The 22,953-nt window shown below is 40.0% G+C and overlaps 1 protein-coding gene across 2 annotated transcripts in view; it reads left to right on the top strand.

The window, feature by feature from the left end:
* dph6 (diphthamine biosynthesis 6) overlaps positions 1–22,953 on the top strand; it is a 265,870-nt gene that overhangs the window by 4,694 nt on the left and 238,223 nt on the right. For both annotated transcript variants that reach the window (XM_061968175.2, XM_072913632.1), the window contains exon 3: positions 5,617–5,801. In XM_061968175.2, coding sequence (XP_061824159.2) covers positions 5,617–5,801 — 185 coding nt within the window. The remainder of the gene's footprint in view (positions 1–5,616; positions 5,802–22,953) is intronic.

Here is a 22,953-nt window from a genome sequence, read left to right as displayed (position 1 = left end):
GCTAGGGTTGTAGTTGCCTGGAGGTGTTGTTTTAGTGCGGTTTTGAAGGAGGATAGAGATACACTTTCTTTTACACCTGTTGGGAGTGCATTCCATATCGATGTGGCATAGAAGGAGAATGAGTTAAGACCTTTGTTAGATCGAAATCTGGGTTTGGCGTGGTTGTGGAGCTCCCCCTGGTTTTGTGGTTATGGCGGTCATTTATGTTATAGAAGTAGTTTGACATGTACTTCGGTATCAGGGAGGTGTAGCGAATTTTATAGATAAGGCTCAGTGTAAGTTGTTTTACTCTGTCCTCCACTCTGAGCCAGCCCACTTTGGAGAAGTGGGTAGGAGTGAGGTGTGATCTGGGGTGGAGGTCTAGAAGTAACCTGACTAGCTTGTTCTGGGATGTTTGGAGTCTTGATTTGAGGGTTTTGGAGGTGCTTGGGTACCAGGAAGGTGAGGGTATGTCCTGTAGTGCTAGCACATCCTCAGCAAAGAAAAGTCGCTATTGGCGCCGTTAGAGCTGTGGAAAGCTATTATTTTAGCAATCTGTCGATTCGAGATGTGTGAAAATGGAAAAGGATTGAAGAAAAAAAAAAATTGTAGTTTTAATATGTTTTCTGTAGGAGAAAAAACATGACACAAACCTTCCTAATTGTTAGAAATCCCACTGTTTATGTTATACATGCTTCACTGATGAGAGTATTTGGCAAGCACCGTTTTGTCCGACTAATTTCAGCCATCCTTGAACTCACCGCAGTTTGTTTGGATGTACAACTTTCTCCGACGCTGCCACTCCTTCTTTGTCTCATGTTGTCCACCAAACGTTTTATGCTGTGCGTAAATGTATTGATTTGCTCCAAAGACCTGGGGGTAGGTTGATTGGCAACACTAAATTGGCCCTAGTGTGTGGATGTGAGTGTGGATGTTGTCTGTCTATCTGTGTTGGCCCTGCGATGAGGAGGCGAATTGTCCAGGGTGTACCCCGCCTTCCGCCCGAATGCAGCTGAGATAGGCTCCAGCACCCCCCGCGACCCCGAAAGGGACAAGCGGTAGGAAATGGATGGATGGAGTGCTTGTCAGGCATATTTGGTCAGTGCATGACTGCAAGCTAATCGATGCTAACATGCTAATTAGGCTAACTACATGTACATATTGCATCACTATGCCTCGTTTGTAGGTATATTTGAGCTCATTTAATTTCCTTCACTTATGTCCTCTGTGTATTTCATTTATATTTGCATGTCTCATGACACATTATTTGTATGTAATATTGCCTGCATTTCTCATAGTTGTTTGTGTGCCATGTTGTTCCAGACCACAGCAAACGTTACCCAACTTGCAAAGATTGTAATAAATCCATTAGAAGAAGACAGCCTGCCGTTTCCTTAAACTCGGACACACACATCTATACCTTTGGCCATTCTTAGACAGTCATTTCCAGGAGTTATCTCACCCTGTGAGAAGCCTCCATTTTACTAATGATTTCCAACGTTGCAAAAATGTGCAGAATAAAAATTAAAATACAACCTTTCTGTCCACGAAGATTTGCGTCAGCCTCTGATAGTAGGCTAATATAGCTAGTACAGACACTTACATCACTTTATTATAACACTTATATACAACTTTTAAAGTAATTTTGATAGTAGGCTAATATAGCTAATATAGACACATTTACACACTCCATTATAACACCTACATACAACTTTTAAAGTAATTTTGATAGTAGGCTAATATAGACACTTACATTATGTGTTGCCTTCATTATAACACTTATTTAAGGCTTTTAATTTTTTGCGGCTCCAGACAGATTATTTTTTTGTATTTTTGGTCCAATATGGCTCTTTCAACATTTTGGGATGCCGACCCCTGGGTTAATCGGATAAAACTAACTTTACGGAAAAATCGTTTTGCATGAACACATTGATTTGCTTGCCATGACCGGTATTCTTTTTTGATTTAATAATAAATGTTATGGGTGTGAATCTTTGGACACCTAATGATTCGATCCGATTCCGACTCCTGTGGTTGACGAATCAATACAGAATCGATACTCAATTCAACATGAATCTTGATTTAATCCGGTTCTCACAATATAATATTTGTAGAGGTATAACCATTCGTCTTAACAACAACTCAATTCGAACATTAATTTGATATTACCGATACGATTCAGGGACAATATTAGTTTTATTTAGAAGGATACAATCCGGAACGATTCAGTGAGCTGAAATTCATTCAGTAACTTTATAGCTAAAAAATCAACCAGTGTGACTGTGAAATAAATTATGGAAACATCTTATTTTGTTATGAGTGTACAACTCTTCAAGTATGTGTTTACTAGCCATATACTTGCTTGCATTATTTAGTTATGGTCAAAATTAGCTAGAATCATCACTCCCGATACAGTCAACATATGATGACGTTTCGGTAGTGACATGATCATTTCGGTAATGACAAAATGAAATGGAAAGTAGTTGAATCCTACAATTTTGAAACAATGTGTTCACAAAGTCTTAAATGAAGTTATTTTCAAGAATTTACATTTCAATAATCTATTCATAGCAAATAAGCATGTTTTTAATGAAATGCTGGTTTCTATCTGTAGAGTTTAAAGAGAAAGAATCAAGACACCAACATGCCATAACCAAATAAAAAAAGGACAAAAGAAAGATTGACAGAATATGGAGAAATAGTGAAGGCTGACCCAGTTAACACCAAGAATATTTGAAGAAGAAATAAATAAAAAAAGAAAGGAAAGTTTGAAGTCATCAACATTTTATCGGCCATGGAGCAAACAAGGAGCCTATATATCCCAGTTGTATGTTTTTGGAGGTGGGAGGAAACCGTAGTACCCGAAGAAAACCCACACAGTCGCAGGGTGAACATGCAAACTCCACACAGAAAGCCCCCTAGCTCGGGAATGGAACCTAGGACCTTTTCCCTGTGAAGCACGAACGCTAACCACTGTTCCACCGTGCTGCCACTGAATACGGAACACACGTGGGTACTTATTTTCAACTGATAATTAACAGTTTTCTCCAAAAATAAATTATTTTATTGATCACAAAACATAAGCGTTTGCATCATATCCAACATCAAGCATGTTGTAAGTTAAGATTAAGCAATAAGGTTGAGGGAATATGATACAACCTTGCAAACAAAATAGTGGTCACTACCGAGACATGTGCAGACACTACAGAAATACACAGTGTTTACAAAGAAAAGAAAGTATATTATCAACTAAAATATGATACCAATTGCTTAAATTTAGGGATGTCCCGATCCGATATTTGGATCGGATCGGCTGCCGATATTTGCCAAAAATTGCGTATCGGCAAGGCCTGGGAAAATGCCGATCCAGATCCAGTTTAAAAAAAAACTCTGGTCCGTGTTTTCCTATGCACCGATTTAAATAATACATTCCACTTTTCTGCTGCTCCGTAATTTCCGTTCCGTATTTTCCAGCACACCTTCAACACATCCACAATTCTCACGCAGTTGCTTTTAGCTGCTGGCATTACACGACAGGCTCTTCTCACTCTTCCCTGTGTCTCCCTCTCACAGACAGCGAGCGCACCTTCTTACACACGTCACATACTGTCACGTCATACGTCACGTTATACGTCACATACGTATACGTCCTCCCCGAGCAGAGAGGTAGCAGCATGGCTAACGTTAGCTGTGATGCTAGCGCAGCCGTGTACCAACGTTCTCTCTAAGGTGCGCGCTTGTGCAATTGCGCACTGTTTAAGCGTCCTCTGCGCATAGCATTTATATGCCACGCACAAAATCAAATAAAAAAATAAGCGCATAACAATTTTCGACACACGGACACGACAGAGACAACAGTTTTCGTCATCATTGTTCAAATATTGTGACGTCTGTCGAGACGCTTATCTCCATTCGGTGCCACACGCCCACACCATCAAAATGCTGAGGCAAAAAATTTCCACATCAACACCGTATGAAAAAATTAGTGATTTTTTTAGTTGTGATTTCCTTCTCTGCATGAAAGTTTAAAAGTAGCATATATTAATGCAGTATGAATAAGAATGTTTTAATGTAGACATGCAAGCCTTGAAAGAACATTTTGAAAATCAAGACTACATTTCCTGCAAATGGGTGCATTTCTACCCTATATTTTAACTTTAGATTTATTCTCATATCAAACTCTTTTGGCTGTCTTTTTGACACTTACATCCGGCGCCCCCCTCCACACCCTTAATTATAAATAATGTAAATAATTTAATGTGATTATCTTGTGTGATGACCGTATTATGATGATAGTATATATCTGATAGTATATATCTGTATCATGAATCAATTTAAGTGGACCCCGACTTAAACAAGTTGATATATTTATTCGGGTGTTACCATTTTAGTGGTCAATTGTACGGAATATGTACTTCACTGTGCAACCTACTAATAAAAGTCTCAATCAATCAATCAAAACACATAGAATCATCATACTGCTGTGATTATATGCATCAAGTGTTCTTTCAAGGCTAAGGCAAAATATCGAGATATATATTGTGTATCGCAATATGGCCTTAAAATATCGCAATATTAAAAAAAGGCCATATCGCCCAGCCCTAGTTTCAATGATGCCATTTCTGTTTGTCATGTATAATTTTGTCTATTTTGTGTTTATCCTTGAATAAACAGGTCAGTTTCTTGTTACCAACCATTGTGTATTATTCAAACTCCCCTAATTCAGCTGGCTAGTTGTTATCAAGAGTACTAAAACCCTTTTCAACATGATTCTGACAACTAAGTAGGCTAAATAACTTTAAACTTTAATACATGCTCGGATAGGCCAGTATCGGTATCGGTCAGTATCGGTATCGGATCGGAAATGCAGAAACAATATCGGTATCGGATCGGAAGTGCAAAAATCTGGATCGGGACATCCCTAGTTAAATTTATGTTCAATTTCATAAATCATTAACTCTGAAATCAATCTAATCAGTGTTATGCTTTTTTTTTTTTAAATAATGCATGTCGATTTTGAACAATTTCATATATTGAAGTAAGAACATTTGTTAAAACATTTATTTTTATGGATTTTAATTTGAAAAACCTCAATACTTATTTAAAAATATATATTTTTCACAAGGTAAATAAGCATGATATTAACAGAGTAACATAATGTTTGTATTCATATTTAAAGGCTATGATTCAGCAGTGACAAATTTGGGGAGAGGACAAACGTTCCCAAATATCCTGAAAATGCAAGTTAATATTTCCATTTTTTATCTGTATTTTTGGTCCAATATGACTCTTTCTACATTTTGGGTTGCCGACCCCTGGTCTAAACACTCCATAGTTTAACTGTGACACAAAGAGCCACTCCCCAGAAAACACAGTTTTTAACATACAGTATAAAGGTCTTTGACTTTTTCACCTTTGGTACAACCTTTTTTAAACGTTTGCATGAAGTTAGCGTAGCAGCTCTGAAAAGGATAATTTTCTTTATTTTCCTCAAGCTGCTGCACCTCCCCTGCGGATAAATCTCTCACACTTTGTCAACCACTTCCCCAATACATCATAACATGGCAATCATGTTCATTGTTTCCATCACTTCTTGTAGAAGTAAAACATTTCCAATTGTTTTCTTCCGCGTCACAGATGAGTTGGACAGCTACATGTACCAAACTGTGGGTCACCAGGCCATAGGGCTGTACGCCGAGGCCATGGACGTACCTCTATACCGACGCACCATCCAGGGCTTCAGCTTGGACACCGGCAGAGACTACCGTGAGACAGCAGGGGACGAGGTGGAAGACCTTTATGAGCTGCTGAGCCTTGTCAAGGTGTGTCATATTTCTGTCATTTTAGCCAGCCTATTCCTTGACATGAAACAAAAAAAAAAAAAAAAAAGTTTCCCAACACACCAAACTATTGCAACTCTTCAAGAGTTTTGTGTGTGTGTGCTGACATGTGCACAACTGCTCTTCAGGAGCCATCTCTCAAAGCGCCACTAAACTTACTCCTGCTGGCTAAGGTTCATGACGCATGTCACAGCTTCTGAGATGTTTTACAAGTCCCCCTTCCTGGATTCTGAGTCACTTAGAAGCCCATTAGCGCCGTCTCATAGGGGCCTTACTTGTCTGGTTCCATCTGGCCCACTGAACGGTCGTTGTAAACCGCACGGCGAGATTATAGAATCATGTCGCCGCTCTTAAGCTGTCGTACTTGGTAAATCACACTCAAAGTTTTTTTTTTTTTTTGTTTTTTTTGATCCTGTTCTAGCAGATAATTAAAGTTTTATATGTGACGATGAAACGAGACCTGGTTCGGAGCTTGGCAAGCGCCGAAAGAATCCCATTTATTTTCACATTTTCACCTGAGAAATGCTGGAAATCTGATGCTATGATGTGCTGTGATGCTACATCCATTTTTTCTGCTTTTTTTATCTACACAGAAGAAATCTGATATCCATCACATTATTAACTGTAGATTATTACCGTATTTTCCGCACCATAAGCCGCCCTGGGTTATAAGCCGCGCCTTCAATGAACGGCATATTTCAAAACTTTGTCCACCTATAAGCCGCCCCGTGTTATAAGCCGCATCTAACTGCGCTAAAGGAATGTCAAAAAAACAGTCAGATAGGTCAGTCAAACTTTAATAATATATTAAAAACCAGCGTGATGTGGGCGCACATGGAGTCGTATATCAACATGGACGGAGCTGCGTGAAAAAAGCCACCCGGCCTCTTCGCGTAAACTTACCTTAACCACTCGCTCATCTTTTCTTCATCCATCCATCCCTTCGAGTTAGCTTTTATGATGACGCCGGCTGGAAAGGTCTCTTTTGGCAAGGTCTTCCTTTTGAATATCACCATGGGTGGAAGTTTCTGGCCATTAGCATGGCAAGCTAGAACCACAGTGAAGGATGACTTCTCATTCCCTGTGGTGCGAATATTCACCGTACGTGCTTCCGTTGTATCCACAGTGCGGTTCACAGGAATATCAAAAGTCAGTGGAACCTCGTCCATGTTGATAATGTTCTCTGGCCGGATCTTTTTTTCAGCTATCTTGTTTTTACAATATGCACGGAAAGTAGCCAGCTTTTCTTGAAAGTCTTTAGGCAGTTGCTGTGAAATAGTAGTCCGTGTGCGGATGGAGAGATTGCGTCTTTTCATGAACCGGAAACCTGTCGCTCAGTAGGAGCCATTTTGTGGTCTTTACAGATGTAAACACACAAAGGAAATGAAACGTAATATCCGCGCGCTTCTTCTTCTTCTTCTACGCGGGCGGGTGGTTGCTTACAGTAGAAGAAGAAGCGCTTCCTGTTCTATGGGGGCGGGTGCTTACCTTGGCGGTTGCTTGCGTAGAAGAAGAAGCACTTCCTCTTCTACGGGGAAAAAAAGATGGCGGCTGTTTACCGTAGTTGCGAGACCGAAACTTTATGAAAATGAATCTTAATATTAATCCATATATAAAGCGCACCGGGTTATAAGCCGCACTGTCAGCTTTTGAGTAAATTTGTGGTTTTTAGGTGCGGCTAATAGTGCGGAAAATACGGTACATTTGTTTATGGTGAGTGCTACTGACAGTTTAATAATATCAGCACAGTATTTAAATGTGTTTCTTAATCTCTTTTATTGCACATATTTGAGCAAAATGAAGTCAATAGTTCACAATAACTAAACAAAATCTATTACCTACTAGTGTTGTCCCGATACCAAAATGTATTTCGATACTTTTCTGTACTTTTTGATACTTTTCTAAATAAAGGGGATCACAAAAAATTGCATTATTGGCTTTATTTTAACAAAAAATCTTACGGTACATTAAACCATACTTGCCAACCCTCCCGAATTTTCCGGGAGACTCCCGAAATTCAGCACCTCTCCCGAAAACCTCCCGGGACAAATATTCTCCCGAAAATCTCCCGATTTTCAGCCGGAACTGGAGGCCACGCCCCCTCCAGCTCCATGCGGACCTGAGTGAGGACAGCCTTTTTTCACGATGGGAGGACAACAGGGTGACAAGAACTAAATCATCCAGACTAGAGATAAATTGTATTATTATGTTTATCTTACCTAAAAATAAATATATTTATTAATTAAAAAAAAAATAAAAAATACATTTTTACTATATTTTGCTAAAAACATCAAAATTAATTGTATTTTTATTTTGTATTTTTTCTGACTCCTTATTACATCCAGCCATAGAATTATACATTAAAATAAACATATTTGAAATAATTAATTTTAAATTATCATAATAATTGATTTAAAATTACCATATTTAATTATTAAAATAACTGCTTGTTAATCAACAACATTAGCATTTTATTCATTACATTTTGAAGCTCTCAGAAGCCAAGTTATGTTATATTCCTTAATATTTATTTATGCAAGTTTGAAGTATCAATTATCCAAACACAGTTTTGTTTGCATATTTTCAGGATGTATATATATAGGTATATATATATATAAATATATATATATATATATATATATATATATATATATATATATGTATGAAATACTTGACTTGGTGAATTCTAGCTGTCAATATACTCCTCCCCTCTTAACCACGCCCCGCCCCACCCCCGACCACACCCCCACCCCCACACCTCCCGAAATCGGAGGTCTCAAGGTTGGCAAGTATGCATTAAACATATATTCATTATTGCAATTTTGTCCTTAAATAAAATAGTGAACATACAAGACAACATGTCTTTTATTAGTAAGTAAGAAAACACAGGCTCCTAATTTAGCTGCTGACATATGCAGTAACATATTGTGTCATTTATCATTCCATTATTTTGTCAAAAATATTAAGGACAAGTAGTAGAAAATGAATTATTAATGTACCTGTTCATTTACTGTTAATATCTGCTTTTTTTCTCTTTTAACATGTTCTATCTACACTTCTGTTAAAATGTAATAATCACTTATTAAAGTTAAAGTTAAAGTACCAATGATTGTCACACACACACTAGGTGTGGCGGAATTGTTCTCTGCATTTGACCCATCATCTTTGATCACCCCCTGGGAGGTGAGTGGAGCAGTGAGCAGCAGTGGTGGACGCGCCCGGGAATAATTTTTGGTGATTTAACCCCCAATTCCAACCCTTGATGCTGAGTGCCAAACAGGGAGGTAATGGGTCCCATTTTTATAGTCTTTGGTATGACTCGGCCGGGGTTTGAACTCACGACCTACCGATCTCAGGTGTGGTTAGATACATCGCCAAAGACATGCTGCTATTTAATACAGCTATAAAACTAGCATTTTTTAAAAGTGCTGTCATGTTGTCATGTCATGTCGGTGTTCATTACTCGGAATTTGACAAACTTAGTAGTAATCTGTTTAAACCGTAATGTTTTTTTTCTTTTTTTTGCGCTTTTGTTTAAGAAGGTTGACTGATTGTCAGTTAAGTAATGTACAACATATTGAAGTGTAACTTTGTTTTTCAATACTTTATTTACCGTATTTTCCGCACTATAAGCCGCCCCGGGTTATTAGCCGCACCTTCAATGAATGGCATATTTCAAAACTTTGTCCACCTATAAGCCGCCCCGGACTATAAGCCGCGCCTACGCTGCGCTAAAGGGAATGTCAAAAAAACAGTCAGATAGGTCAGTCAAACTTTAATAATATATTAAAAACCAGCGTTCTAACAACTCTGTCCCAAAATGTACGCAAATGTGCAATCACAAACATAGTAAAATTCAAAATAGTGCAGAGCAATAGCAACATAATGTTGCTCGAACGTTAATGTCACAACACACAAAATAAACATAGCGCTCACCTTCTGAAGTTATTCTTCATTCGTAAATCCTTCGAATTCTTCGTCTTCGGTGTCCGAATTGAAAAGTTGGGCAAATGTGGGATCCAAAATGGCCGGTTCCGTCTCGTCGAAGTCATCGGAGTCAGTGTCACTGTTGTCCAGCAGTTGCTGTGAAATAGTGGTCCGTGTGCGGATAGAGCGATTGCGTCTTTTCATGAACCGGAAACACCAAGAAGCACCACCTTTAAAATCATCCAGGTGAAGTTCGCTTGCTAGCGTTGTTGCCTTCATTCGAATAGTGATGGTGCTGACACTTCTGCTTGCTGCTCTCTGCTCAACAACCCACTGTTCGAGTTTGTCCTCCAACAGTAGCCATCTTGCTTTGTTCCCTCGGAAACTCTGTTTTGTCTTCTTTACCTGGCGCAGTTCATCTTCTTGCTTCCTCCACCTACGCACCATTGATTCATTTATGTTATATTCTCTTGCTGCTGCTCTATTTCCGTGTTCTTCGGCATGACTTATTGCCTTAAGTTTAAATTCTGCGTTATACGCGTGTCGCTTAGTAGGAGCCATTTTGTGGTCTTTACAGATGTAAACACACAAAGGAAATTAAACGAAAATCCGCGCACTTCTTCTTCTTCCGGGGGCGGGTGGTTGCTTACAGTAGAAGAAGAAGCGCTTCCTGTTCTATGGGGGCGGGTGCTTACCTTGGCGGTTGCTTGCGTAGAAGAAGAAGCGCTTCCTGTTCTACCGGGAAAAAAGATGGCGGCTGTTTACCGTAGTTTGCGAGATCGAAACTTTATGAAAATGAATCTTAATATTTATCCATATATAAAGCGCACCGGATTAAAAGCCGCAATGTCAGCTTTTGAGTAAATTTGTGGTTTTTAGGTGCGGCTAATGGTGCGGAAAATACGGTAGCTATTTTATTTATTGTTATGGTTGTGTATATTTGAGCCTCCCCCTTAAAATGTTGCATTGCTTTTGGTTGTAATTTTTATTCAAGTGCAAAATTTTGCTAACAGACAAAGTAGATTTTATTGTTATTTGTTTGTTTTATTTAACTTGGAGATTTAAACGTTTTTAATCTAATTACAATGTTAAAATACACGAGAAATACAAGTTTATTGCATTTGAAAGGATATACATGCATTATGATTATGTATCATCATTACATTAATAGCTAATTTGGTCTCATAAAAAAAATGGCAATGATATCGTTTATCGGCAATAATTCATAGGTCAATATAGTCAAGCACAATTTGTTATCGGCCCAAACAGCTCATTTGGAGGAAGGAAAGAAGAGCAAGATTATTTAACAAATATCTCTGAAATGACTCATTGGTGTGACTTCAAACTGTCGGGACTTACGCAGAACCCAAATACACAAAAGCAGGTAACAATAGATTAGAAAAGTTGGTTTTGTATCATAGGTCGTCCCCTTCAAAGCTAGCTTACAGTAGTAGTTACCTTATTTTTTTTAGCATGCCTCCTCCTCGTTTGCGCTTGGTATGTAACATGTTAAGTCCTCCAGTTATAATAATACTTGATAATGGTTCTAAAAATACCAAGAAGTTGATGGTGTTGGAACCTCGCTTCCAATTTCCACATACTCCATCCATCTTTGCTATGTATTTCCTTTTCATGAAATGACTTCTCCTTGGCTGCTAGTTGTGTATTGTGTGTCACACTTCATGTTGTTGTGTTCCGAAAGTCGATGCGTCGCCTAAATTACTCCCCTGTCACTCTTTCCGGTGTGGCGGTCGCAGCTTTTGTTGCTTAAAGTTGTGTTGCAGCTTTAAAATATTGTGTTGTGTTGTTTGTGTTTGTTATGGCTTTTGCAATTGTGCTGTTGCTTAAAGCTGTTGTGTTGTGATTAATTCAGCGTCAGCCTGCTCATTGGCCTTGTGGTTAGAGTGCCCGCCATGAGATCGGTAGGTCGTGAGTTCAAACCAAAGACTATAAAAATGGGACCAATTCTCCCTGCTTGGCACTCGGCATCAAGGGTTGGAATTGGGGGTTAAATCACCAAAATGATTCCTGAGCGCGGCCACCGCTGCTGCTCACTGCTCCCCTCACCTCCCAGGGGGTGGAACAAAGGGACGGATCAAATGCAGAGGTTAATTTCACCACACATAGTGTGTCTGTGTGTGACTATCAGTGGTACTTTAACTTTTACTTTTAATGAGATTGTCCTGTGGCGTTTGGGTTGGTTGTGACCTTTCTCGGCCTCCGCCATTTTTTTTTGATGATGTTACAGAGGGGAGAATAGACTTAATGTTTCAATGTCCTTATTTTTAAAAGTGTAAAACTTTTCAATCCAAAGTTTTTTCTTTTTGTTGTATCGATTGTTCCCTTGGATCGATACCTATCATCTGGAAGACAAACTTATCGAGCAAAAATCGATATACTTAAAAGGTAGGAGTAAAAATCAACATATCGATGTATCGCTCAATCGTTACACCCCCTATCCGATACTAATTGGTGTCCGATCGATTGGCAAATCTCAAGTTTACACCATGTGTTTAAAATCTGTTTGCATGGAAATGCAATTACAAACTGTTATTAAAGGGGAACATTATCACCAGACCTATGTAAGCGTCAATATATACCTTGATGTTGCAGAAAAAAGACCATATATTTTTTTAACCGATTTCCGAACTCTAAATGGGTGAATTTTGGCGAATTAAACGCCTTTCTAATATTCGCTCTCGGAGCGATGACGTCACATCGGGAAGCAATCCGCCATTTTCTCAAACACGAATCAAATAAGCTCTGTTATTTTCCGTTTTTTCGACTGTTTTCCGTACCTTGGAGACATCATGCCTCGTCGGTGTGTTGTCGGAGGGTGTAACAACACGAACAGGGACGGATTCAAGTTGCACCAGTGGCCCAAAGATGCGAAAGTGGCAAGAAATTGGACGTTTGTTCCGCACACTTTACCGACAAAAGCTATGCTACGACAGAGATGGCAAGAATGTGTGGATATTCCGCGACACTCAAAGCAGATGCATTTCCAACGATAAAGTCAAAGAAATCTGCCGCCAGACCCTCATTGAATCTGCCGGAGTGTGTGAGCAATTCAGGGACAAAGGACCTCGGTTGCACGGCAAGCAATGGCGGCAGTTTGTTCCCGCAGACGAGCGAGCTAAACCCCCTGGATGTCTTGGCTCACATCGTCCCTTTTGCCACCGAAGATGATCAAGATTCCCTGGCCTGCTGACATCAACTCCAAAACTGGACAGATCAGCTTTCAGGAAAAGAGCGCGGATGAGGGTATGTCTACAGAATATATTAATTGATGAAAATTGGGCGGTCTGCACTCTCAAATCCGAGTCTGAATCCGAGCTAATGTCGCTATAGCTTGCTGTTCTTTCCGCCATGTTTGTTTGTGTTGGCTTCACTATGTGACGTCACAGGAAAATGGACGGGTGTTTATAACGATGGTTAAAATCCGGCACTTTTAAGCTTTTTTTAGGGATATTGCGTGACGGGTAAAATTTTGAAAAAAACTTCGAAAAAATATAATAAGCCACTGGGAACTGATTTTTAATGGTTTTAACCATTCTGAAATTGTGATAATGTTCCCCTTTAACAAGCAACAAACAGGTGGTGGCGCTATTATTCCTAACTACGTATAATCACATTCTCGCCCAGTGGTTCTCAACCTTTTTTCAGTGATGTACCCCCTGTGAATTTTTTTTAAATTCAAGTACCACCTAATCAGAGCAAATCATTTTTGGTTGAAAAAAAGAGATAAAGAAGTATGCACTATGTCATCAGTTTTTGATTTATTAAATTGTATAACAGTGCAAAATATTGCTTATTTGTAGTGGTCTTTCTTGAACTATTTGGAAAAAAAGATAGGTTTTTATTTATATTTATAAAGGATTTTTGAATTGTTGCTATTTTTAGAATATTTTGAAAAAATCTCACGTACCCCATGGCATACCTTCAAGTACCCCCAGGGGTACGCGTACCCCCATTTGAGAACCACTGATGTAGCCAATCACAGGCCTAAAGAAAGTAATTTTAGGAACATTTCCATTGAAAATAATGAGGCATAAATAGATATATTTTTTATTCTTGCTTGGTTCTTCCTTCCTTCCTTCGATGTGCCCACGCGGTGCCGAGAACAGCTCCAGGGCCCTCCTCCCCGCCCTGCGTGTCCGCACACACTGCCAGGGTAGCGAGGGGCCGGCCATCTTGCCTTAGGGCAGTTTGCGCCCTCTGTCTGACTTTCTTTGTCATCTTCTGTTTAAATCGGTGGCTTTACACATTACGCCTTCGCGCTTTTGTTTCTTGTGTGCGCTCCCCTCTACATGTATTCGCACATTCTTTTAAGCTAATACAAATAACTTCCTGCTGCTCAAGACCAACACAAAAAACATACTACACATACTAATATGCATCATTTTTTTGAGGATTTAATTGTAGTTTGTGCACACCTGGAGGTAAGAAAGACTCAAATAAAGGTGGATTTGACAAACTGTACCTGTTTATTCAAGTGTTGATTAATGTGCACTGTCCCAGTTAAATAAATGAAATACATACATACATTTGGCGTGGCAATCTTCAATGATGTTAAAGGTCCGGTGTCCACGCCATCATTTTCGTGATGAAATCACATAATGTTTTAAACCTTGATTCGTTTTTGGCAAACTTTTTGCACTTTTTAAACGCCGCATCGAAAGAAAAAAGCCCTGTGTCTTTCTTGTGGCTGACTTTTTGGTAGCTTCTTTAGCAGCAGATGCCTTTGTAGGCTTTCAAAACCCTGTCAAAGCGACACTGGCATTTCAGGTGGCTAATAAGATTTGATGTTTTGAAGCTCGATGCTTTTTTATCTTCTTCGTGGAATGTTTTCAGAACATTTGGTGCAAATAGCATGCGAAAAGTGTTCCTCTGAAAGAGTAAAAAAGTCTCACACAATTGATGCCTTGTTTGTTTACAATGAGCTCCGGGTAAGTTTACCAAATGAGAAAAGGAGCGCTTGATTTGCTCACCCTAACCCTGATACGGCACAGTAGGGCAGGGTGAAAAGAACCAAAACTCATTTAATTTCCTATACTTATGTCCTCTGTGTAATTAATATTTAATTTATATTTGCATGTCTTATGACACATTATCTGTATGTAATATCATACCTGCCAACTACTCCGGTTTTCCCGTAATTAGTACGGTTTTCATCAACCTATTCCGGGTTACGGTTGCAGTGATAAAAAATACGGTTTCTCATTAATTAAAAAAAATAATTTTTTTTAAAGTTTTATTCACGAAATCGCGTAACAACAATGACAATCGACACTGCTTCCTGTAACTTCCTATCGAGCCATTCCGAATGCCATGCGCGAGGCTATTTATATCACCGCTGCCAAGCACGAGGCACCAGTTGCCATTGTTTCCAAACGAGCGAACGATCATGGAATCAGCCGGAGAAAAATCGCAAACGAGTCTTAAACCGAAAAGAAAACTGCAGTCATTCCGTGAAGAATATTCAAAAGCCTATCCGGGAATAATTATCCGTTCCAAAAAGGGTGAAAACTACGGTACGCGAATTGCACCTTGTGCAGACAAGATTTTTCGATCGGACACGGAGGAATTAGCGATGTAAAAGACCACGTTGGGACAAAAAAACACAAGTCTAATGCCGTTGCTAGCGATACAAGTGGAAAACTATCAACGTTTTTCGTTGCCCAAACAGATTCTTTGGATGTGATAAATGCCGAAGTTCTGATAGAATACATTTGGATTTTAGCCACAAAAAGGTAATGACACCAATGTTATCTATTGGAATTTTTTAGTACTGTTATACTGTTAAAAGTGTTTATACTATTTATGCTTTCAAGTCCAAGTTGAAGAAATCTTGTTAAATGTTGACAGCATAACTACCAAAATACAGAAGTATGTCCTTAATATTTTTGCAGTGCTATTTCTGTTGAAAAGTTAAAATGATTACATTAGAGATGTGATGTGCCACTTTTCAAGTGTCTGATGGCTTCAATTAATTTTCATAAATTTTTCATATTTTGAATTATTTTGAAAGGCTTACAAAAAAACTACATTTGAATTGTAATTCCATGCTATTGACAGGACTATTAATTTTAATGAAGTTAGCTTACCATGTTTACAGTATGATAATTGTGATAGAAATGTGAATTTTAGGCACAGAATATTTTTTACAATTGAACAAGGCAGTAGATTATACAAGCTTGGACAGAAAGTTAATAATGACACCAATTTTTTTTTAATGGAATTGTTTAGTACTGTTTTACCATTTTTTACTGTAAAAAGTGTTTATACTTTCAATTAACAAATTGAAGTCTTGTGAAAGGTTGACAGGATAACTGGCATTAATTGTCAAAATAATTTCAAACTATTGAAGTTAGCTTACAGAATAAACATGTCAATCAACCCATATGATTTTTGCTGTAATATTTTTGTTTTGAAAAGTCACTGTGACTGATAGAAAAGTGATGGTTTTAGCAACATTTTAACCTGTCTGAATGCTAATAATCATTTTGCGTCCGGGGGCGAAGCTGAACCCCCCCACCAGGACTTTGTCCTGGACCTACCAGGGCCTGCGGCCCCTGGACCCTGGCTACTAGGTTTTTCTGATTTCAAAAGTTGGCAGGTTTGTAATATTGGCTGCATTTCTCATAGTTGTTTGTGTGCCATGTTGTTCCAGACCACAGCAAACGTTATCCAGCCTGCAAAGATTGTACTAAATTCATTAGAAGAAGACACACTGCCGCTTCCTTTAACTTGGACACACACATCTATACCTTTGGCCATTCTAAGACAGTCATTTCCAGGAGTTATCTCACCCTTTGAGAAGCCTCCGTTTTACTAATGATTTCCAATTTTGCAAAAATGTGTAGAATAAAAATTAAAATACAACATTTCTGTCAACGAAGATTTGCATCAGCCTTTGATAGTAGGCTAATATAACTAATATAGACACTTACATCATTTGTTTCCTTCATTACAACACGTATATAAGGCTTTTAATTGTTTGCGGCTACAGAAAGATTTTTGTTTTTTGTATTTTTGGTTCAATATGGCTCTTTCAACATTTAGGGTTGCCAAACCCTGCCCTAACCTAATATCAAGGGTGCCGAAAATAATTGATTCACATCCGAAAATCTTTTTTTCTTTCCTTCTCCATGCTTATTCGCTATGTGTGTACGTCATCTACTGTGCACAGTCGTAATGACGAGCTGCATTCACAGTCCTATTACAATGTGTTCATTAGCGCGGGCGATCCACATTTTGGTGTGTCTATAAATAAGTGAAGTGAAGTGAAGTGAATTATATTTATATAGCGCTTTTCTCTAGTGACTCAAAGCGCTTTACATAGTGAAACCCAATATCTAAGTTACATTTAAACCAGTGTGGGTGACACTGGGAGCAGTTGGGTAATGTGTCTTGCCCAAGGACACAACGGCAGGGACTAGGATGTCGGAAGCGGGAATCGAACCTGGAACCCTCAAGTTGCTGGCACGGCCACTCTACCAACCGAGCTATGCCGCCCCATATGTTGAGTTGAGTTGACACATAAGCATATGTGTCAACTCACATTTATTCATGGCGGGCCACAAATACAGCCGTGGTCAAAAGTTTACATACACTTGTAAAGAATAATAATAAATGATAAATGGGTTATACTTGTATAGCGCTTTTCTACCTTCAAGGTACTCAAAGCGCTTTGACAGTATTTCCACATTCACCCATTCACACACACATTCACACACTGATGGCGGGAGCTGCCATGCAAGGCGCTAACCAGCAGCCATCAGGAGCAAGGGGTGAAGTGTCTTGCCCAAGGACACAACGGATGTGACTTGGATGGTAGAAGGTGGGTATGGAACCCCGGTAACCAGCAACCCTCCGATTGCTGGCACGGCCACTCTATCAACTTCGTGGCTGTCTTGAGTTTTCAATAATTTCTACAACTCTTATTTTTTTGTGATAGAGTGATTGGAGCACATACTTGTTTGTCACAAAAAAATCATTCATGAAGTTTGGTTCTTTTATGAATTTATTATGGGTCTACTGAAAATGTGAGCAAATCTGCTGGGTCAAAAGTACCGTATTTTCCGCACTATAAGGCGCACCGGATTATTAGCCGCACCTTCTATGAATTACATATTTCATAATTTTGTCCACCAATAAGCCGCCCCGGACTAAAAGCCGCGCCTACGCTGCGCTAAAGTGAATGTCAAAAAAACGCTGCGCTAAAGTGAATGTCAAAAAAACAGTCAGATAGTTCAGTCAAACTTTAATAATATATTGAAAACCAGCGTTCTAACAACTCTGTCCCAAAATGTACGCAAATGTGCAATCACAAACATAGTAAAATTCAAAATGGTGTAGAGCAATAAATAGCAACATAATGTTGCTCGAACGTTAATATCACAACACACAAAATAAACATAGCGCTCACCTTCTGAAGTTATTCTTCATTCGTAAATCCTTCGAATTCTTCGTCTTCGGTGTCCGAATTGAAAAGTAGCGCAAGCGTGGGATCCAAAAATGGCCGGCTCCGCCTCGTAGAAGTCATCGGATTCAGTGTCGCTGTTGTTGTGCAGCAGTTCTGTGAATCCTGCCTTCCGGAAAGCTCGGACCACAGTTGTGACCGAAACTATCTGCCCAGGCATTTACGATCCACTGGCAGATGTTGGCGTATGTCGACCGGCGCTGTCTGCCCGTCTTAGTGAAGGTGTGTTCGCCTTCGGAGCTGTGTGAAAAAAGCCACCCGGCCTCTTCGCGTAAACTTCCCTTAACCACTCGCTCATCTTTTCTTCATCCATCCATCCCTTCGAGTTAGCTTTTATGATGACGCCGGCTGGAAAGGTCTCTTTTGGCAAGGTCTTCCTTTTGAATATCACCCTGGGTGGAAGTTAGCATGGCAAGCTAGAACCACAGTGAAGGATGACTCCTCATTCCCTGTGGTGCGAATATTCACCGTACGTGCTCCCGTTCCACAGTGCAGTTCACAGGAATATCAGTTGCTGTGAAATACGGTAGTAATCCGTGTGCGGATGGAGAGATTGCGTCTTTTTATGAACCGGATCCTTGTCCTTTGTAGGAGCCATTTTGTGGTCTTTACAGATGTAAACAGGAAATGAAACGTACGGTGATATCCGCGCGTTTTTTCTTCTTCTTCCGGGGGCGGGTGAAGCGCTTCCTGTTCTATGGGGGCGGGTGAAGCGCTTCCTGTTCTATGGGGGCGGGTGCTTTCCTTGGCGGTTGCTTGCGTAGAAGAAGAAGCGCTTCCTGTTCTACCGGGAAAAAAGATGGCGGCTGTTTACCGAAGTTGCGAGACCGAAACTTTATGAAAATGAATCGTAATAAAGCGCACCGGGTTATTAGGCGCACTGTCAGCTTTTGAGAAAAATTGTGGTTTTTAGATGCGCCTTATAGTGCGGAAAATACGGTATACATACAGCAATGTTAATATTTGGTTACATGTTCCTTGGTAAGTTTCACTGCAATACGGCGCTTTTGGTAGCCATCCACAAGCTTCTGGCAAGCTTCTGGTTGAATTTTTGACCACTCCTCTTGACAAAATTGGTGCAGAGCAGCTAAATTTGTTGGTTTTCTGACATTGACTTGTTTCTTCAGCATTGTCCACACGTTTAAGTCAGGACTTTGGGATGGCCATTCTAAAACCTTAATTCTAGCCTGATTTAGCCATTCCTTTACCACTTTTGAGGTGTGTTCAATCAATGTTTATTCATATAGCCCTAAATCACAAGTGTCTCAAAGGGCTGCACAAGCCACGACGACATCCTCGGTACAAAGCCCACAAAAGGGCAAGGAAAAACTCACAACCCAGTGGGATGTCAATATGAATGACTATGAGAAACCTTGGAGAGGACCGCAGATGTGGGTGACCCCCCCCTCTAGGTGAGACCGGATGTAATGGACGTCGAGTGGGTCTAGCATAATATTGTGAAAGTCCAGTCCATAGTGGATCCAACATAATAGTGAGAGTCCAGTCCATAGTGGGGCCAGCAGGAGACCATCCCGAGCGAAGACGGGTCAGCAGCGCAGCGATGTCCCCAACCGATGCACAGGCGAGCGGTCCACCCCGGGTCCCGACTCTGGACAGCCAGCACTTCATCCATGGCTACCGGACCTGTGCCCCGCCTCCACAAGGGAGAGGGGGGCAGAGGAGAAAAGAAAAGAAACGGCAGATCAACTGGTCTAAAAAGGGGGTCTATTTAAAGGCTAGAGTATACAAATGAGTTTTAAGATGGGACTTAAATGCTTCTACTGAGGTAGCATCTCTAACTGTTACCGGGAGGGCATTCCATAGTACTGGAGCCTGAATAGAAAACGCTCTATAGCCCGCAGACTTTTTTTGGGCTCTGGGACTCACTAATAAGCCAGAGTTCTTTGATTGCAGATTTCTTGCCGGGACATATAATTCTAGCCTGATTTAGCTATTCCTTTACCACTTTTGAGGTGTGTTTGGGGTCATTGTCCTGTTGGAACACCCAACTGCGCCCAAGACCCGAACGCCGGGCTGATGATTTTAGGTTGTCCTCCTTTTTCATTGTCCCATTTACTCTCTGTAAAGCACCAGTTCCATTGGCAGCAAAACAGGCCCAGAGCATAATTCTACCACCACCATGATTGACGGTGTTATAGTGTTCCTGGGATTAAAGACCTCATCTTTTCTCCTCCAAACATATTGCTGGGTATTGTGGCCAAACAGCTCAGATGAAACACAAATGGTAAAGGAATAGCTAAATCAGGCTAGAATTAAGGTTTTAGAATGGCCTTCCCAAAGTCCTGACTTAAACGTGTGGACAATGCTGAAGAAACAAGTTCATGTCAGAAAAACAACAAATTTAGCTGAACTGCACCAATTTTGTCAAGAGGAGTGGTCAAAAATTCAAGCAGAAGCTTGTGGATGGCTACCAAAAGTGCCTTATTGCAGTGAAACTTGCCAGGGGACATGTAACCAAATATTAACATTGTATACTTTTGACCCAGCAGATTTGGTCACATTTTCAGTAGACCCATAATAAATTCATAAAAGAAACAAACTTCATGAATGTTTTTTGTGACAAACAAGTACGTGCTCCAATCACTCTATCACAAAAAAATAAGAGTTGTAGAAATGATTGGAAACTCAAGACAGCCATATGTTCTTTACAAGTGTATGTCAACTTTTGACCACGACTGTATATATAGGAAGCACTGCACTTCTACCATTTCCCACCGTACTGCTTACTACTGGTGCAGTGTGATACTTTGACTTTTGGGGATATTGGGAAAAGACCTGTAACTTTTTGGCCCTGGGAAAGTCCAACAATTATCCCTTAAGGGTAGCGTAGATTGCGTCTTGAGGGACGCAAATGAACTTTTACTGTACCCCGCTTTCTGACCGTGTTGTCCACATGTTTCTGGTATGCGATGCAAAAATATTCCCCCCCCCTTTACCTCCATCGTAACCAGGCCTCTTAATTGCAAAGGGCTGCTAATTTCCCCCATCGCCAAGGCTTTTTCTACTCTGACCTTCCCAGTCACACAGGCCATAGATCACAGCAGTTGCACTCCCGCAGGGGGCCCCTCGTGGGCTTGCAGACCTCCAGTCGTCCCCTCGTTTAGCCCTCCCGCCCGTCATCAGCAGACCTGCTACCATAAACAACAGGCTTCCTCCCTCCCGCTCGCCCGGTGACGTCAACCAGAAAAGACGCACGTTTCTTATTTCTGATGTCAAGTGTTGGGTAAATCGTCGAGTTTTGTCAGTGAAAAACCTTAAGGTTCGAGAAGTTTTCTGTTGTTATTATCACATTTGATTGAAATAGCAAGTTTGTTATCTCGGGTGTCAACGTGTGGTCGATTTTCAGGGCGTGCTGGGTAAATCGGCAAGTTTGCCGACCTGTGCGATTTTGTTGTGCAGGTGGTGAGTGATGGAAAGTTCATCTCATTAGTTTCCAGCCACAGATATTTTCTGTTATGTTTAACACATTTGAGAAGATGATTGAAAGAGCACAAAAAAAACTCACCCTTTTAATAACAAGCTGTTGACTGGAAAATAAGTTTGATCTGAGAACACTCGTAACGTGTGATATTTTGAATGATTCCTTCCAGTAGTTTGAGGATTAATTAAAAGTTACAAGATTATATTTTGGCAAATGACGCCACAGCAGAGATGAAAGATTTCTCTCCCCGGGAGTTTTGATGGTTTTCACAGTTAATGTTCTTCCCTCCTCCTTCCTGCTCTGCCTTCATGAGCCAACAGTGCCATCTATAGGCCGTCCCTGGTAGCTGCCCACTATAATCTTTGGAGCCATTCAAAAGAGTCAAAGGAAGAGATCATATTCTTCTGAAGCTTTTGTTGACAGAGAGAAGGGGAAGGGGGGAAAAACTCCCAATAATAATAGGGAAGAAAAAAAATGAGCCATCCATCTGCTGGCAGCAGCGCTAATGACAGCGAGACAATGGCGCCCTATCCTCGGCCTCTTTACTCTCACCGCTGGCCGTGCGTGGCAGCGTGCCTTTGAACTGCGTAACCTGATAGACGTGCACGGGACAGCCGGCGAACCCCTGTCCTATCCTGAAAGGTGCTCATCTTTGAAGGAGAAGACCTCTCTATTTCTGGCTTCGGGCTGGACTGAGGCCTTTTCGCTAAAGTAGACGGCATTTGTGTGTCCTTTTAAAGATGAACTACATTGACCTAAATGTTATTGTTTTTAGGGTGCACTTTTTCTGTATACTGAAAAAAAAAAAAAAAAATCGTATGTGTTTTAGAAAATCTGTATATAGGAATTATGAAAAGAATACCATGAAAATTACACAATTAAAAACATTGTGATTTAATAATAATGTTCTAAATTGTTATTTTTTTTTAGGAAAATATGTTTTCATCTAATAGGAATACATTCTAATTATGGTGAATAATAACAAGTAAACATCAAAATTCCCACAACAGTTAGGCCATTTTACAATTAAATATAATAAAAATACATATAGTCAAAGTTTCTGTGGTTTATCCGTTATACAGTGCTCAATACCGGGGAAGAACGGAAAACATACGGAGGCTATATCATCCCTTAAAAACATTGTAATTTAATAATAATGTTCTAAATTGTTATTTTTTTTTTAGGAAAATATGTTTTCATCTAATAGGAATACATTCTAATTATGGTGAATAATAACAAGTAAATGTCAAAATTCCCACAACAGTTAGGCCATTTTACAA

The sequence above is a fragment of the Nerophis lumbriciformis genome, linkage group LG08, assembly GCF_033978685.3.
Source record: "Nerophis lumbriciformis linkage group LG08, RoL_Nlum_v2.1, whole genome shotgun sequence".
Classification (NCBI taxonomy): domain Eukaryota; kingdom Metazoa; phylum Chordata; class Actinopteri; order Syngnathiformes; family Syngnathidae; genus Nerophis; species Nerophis lumbriciformis.
Note: the sequence above shows the minus strand (reverse complement) of the source record. Positions and strands in the feature narration are given on the sequence as shown.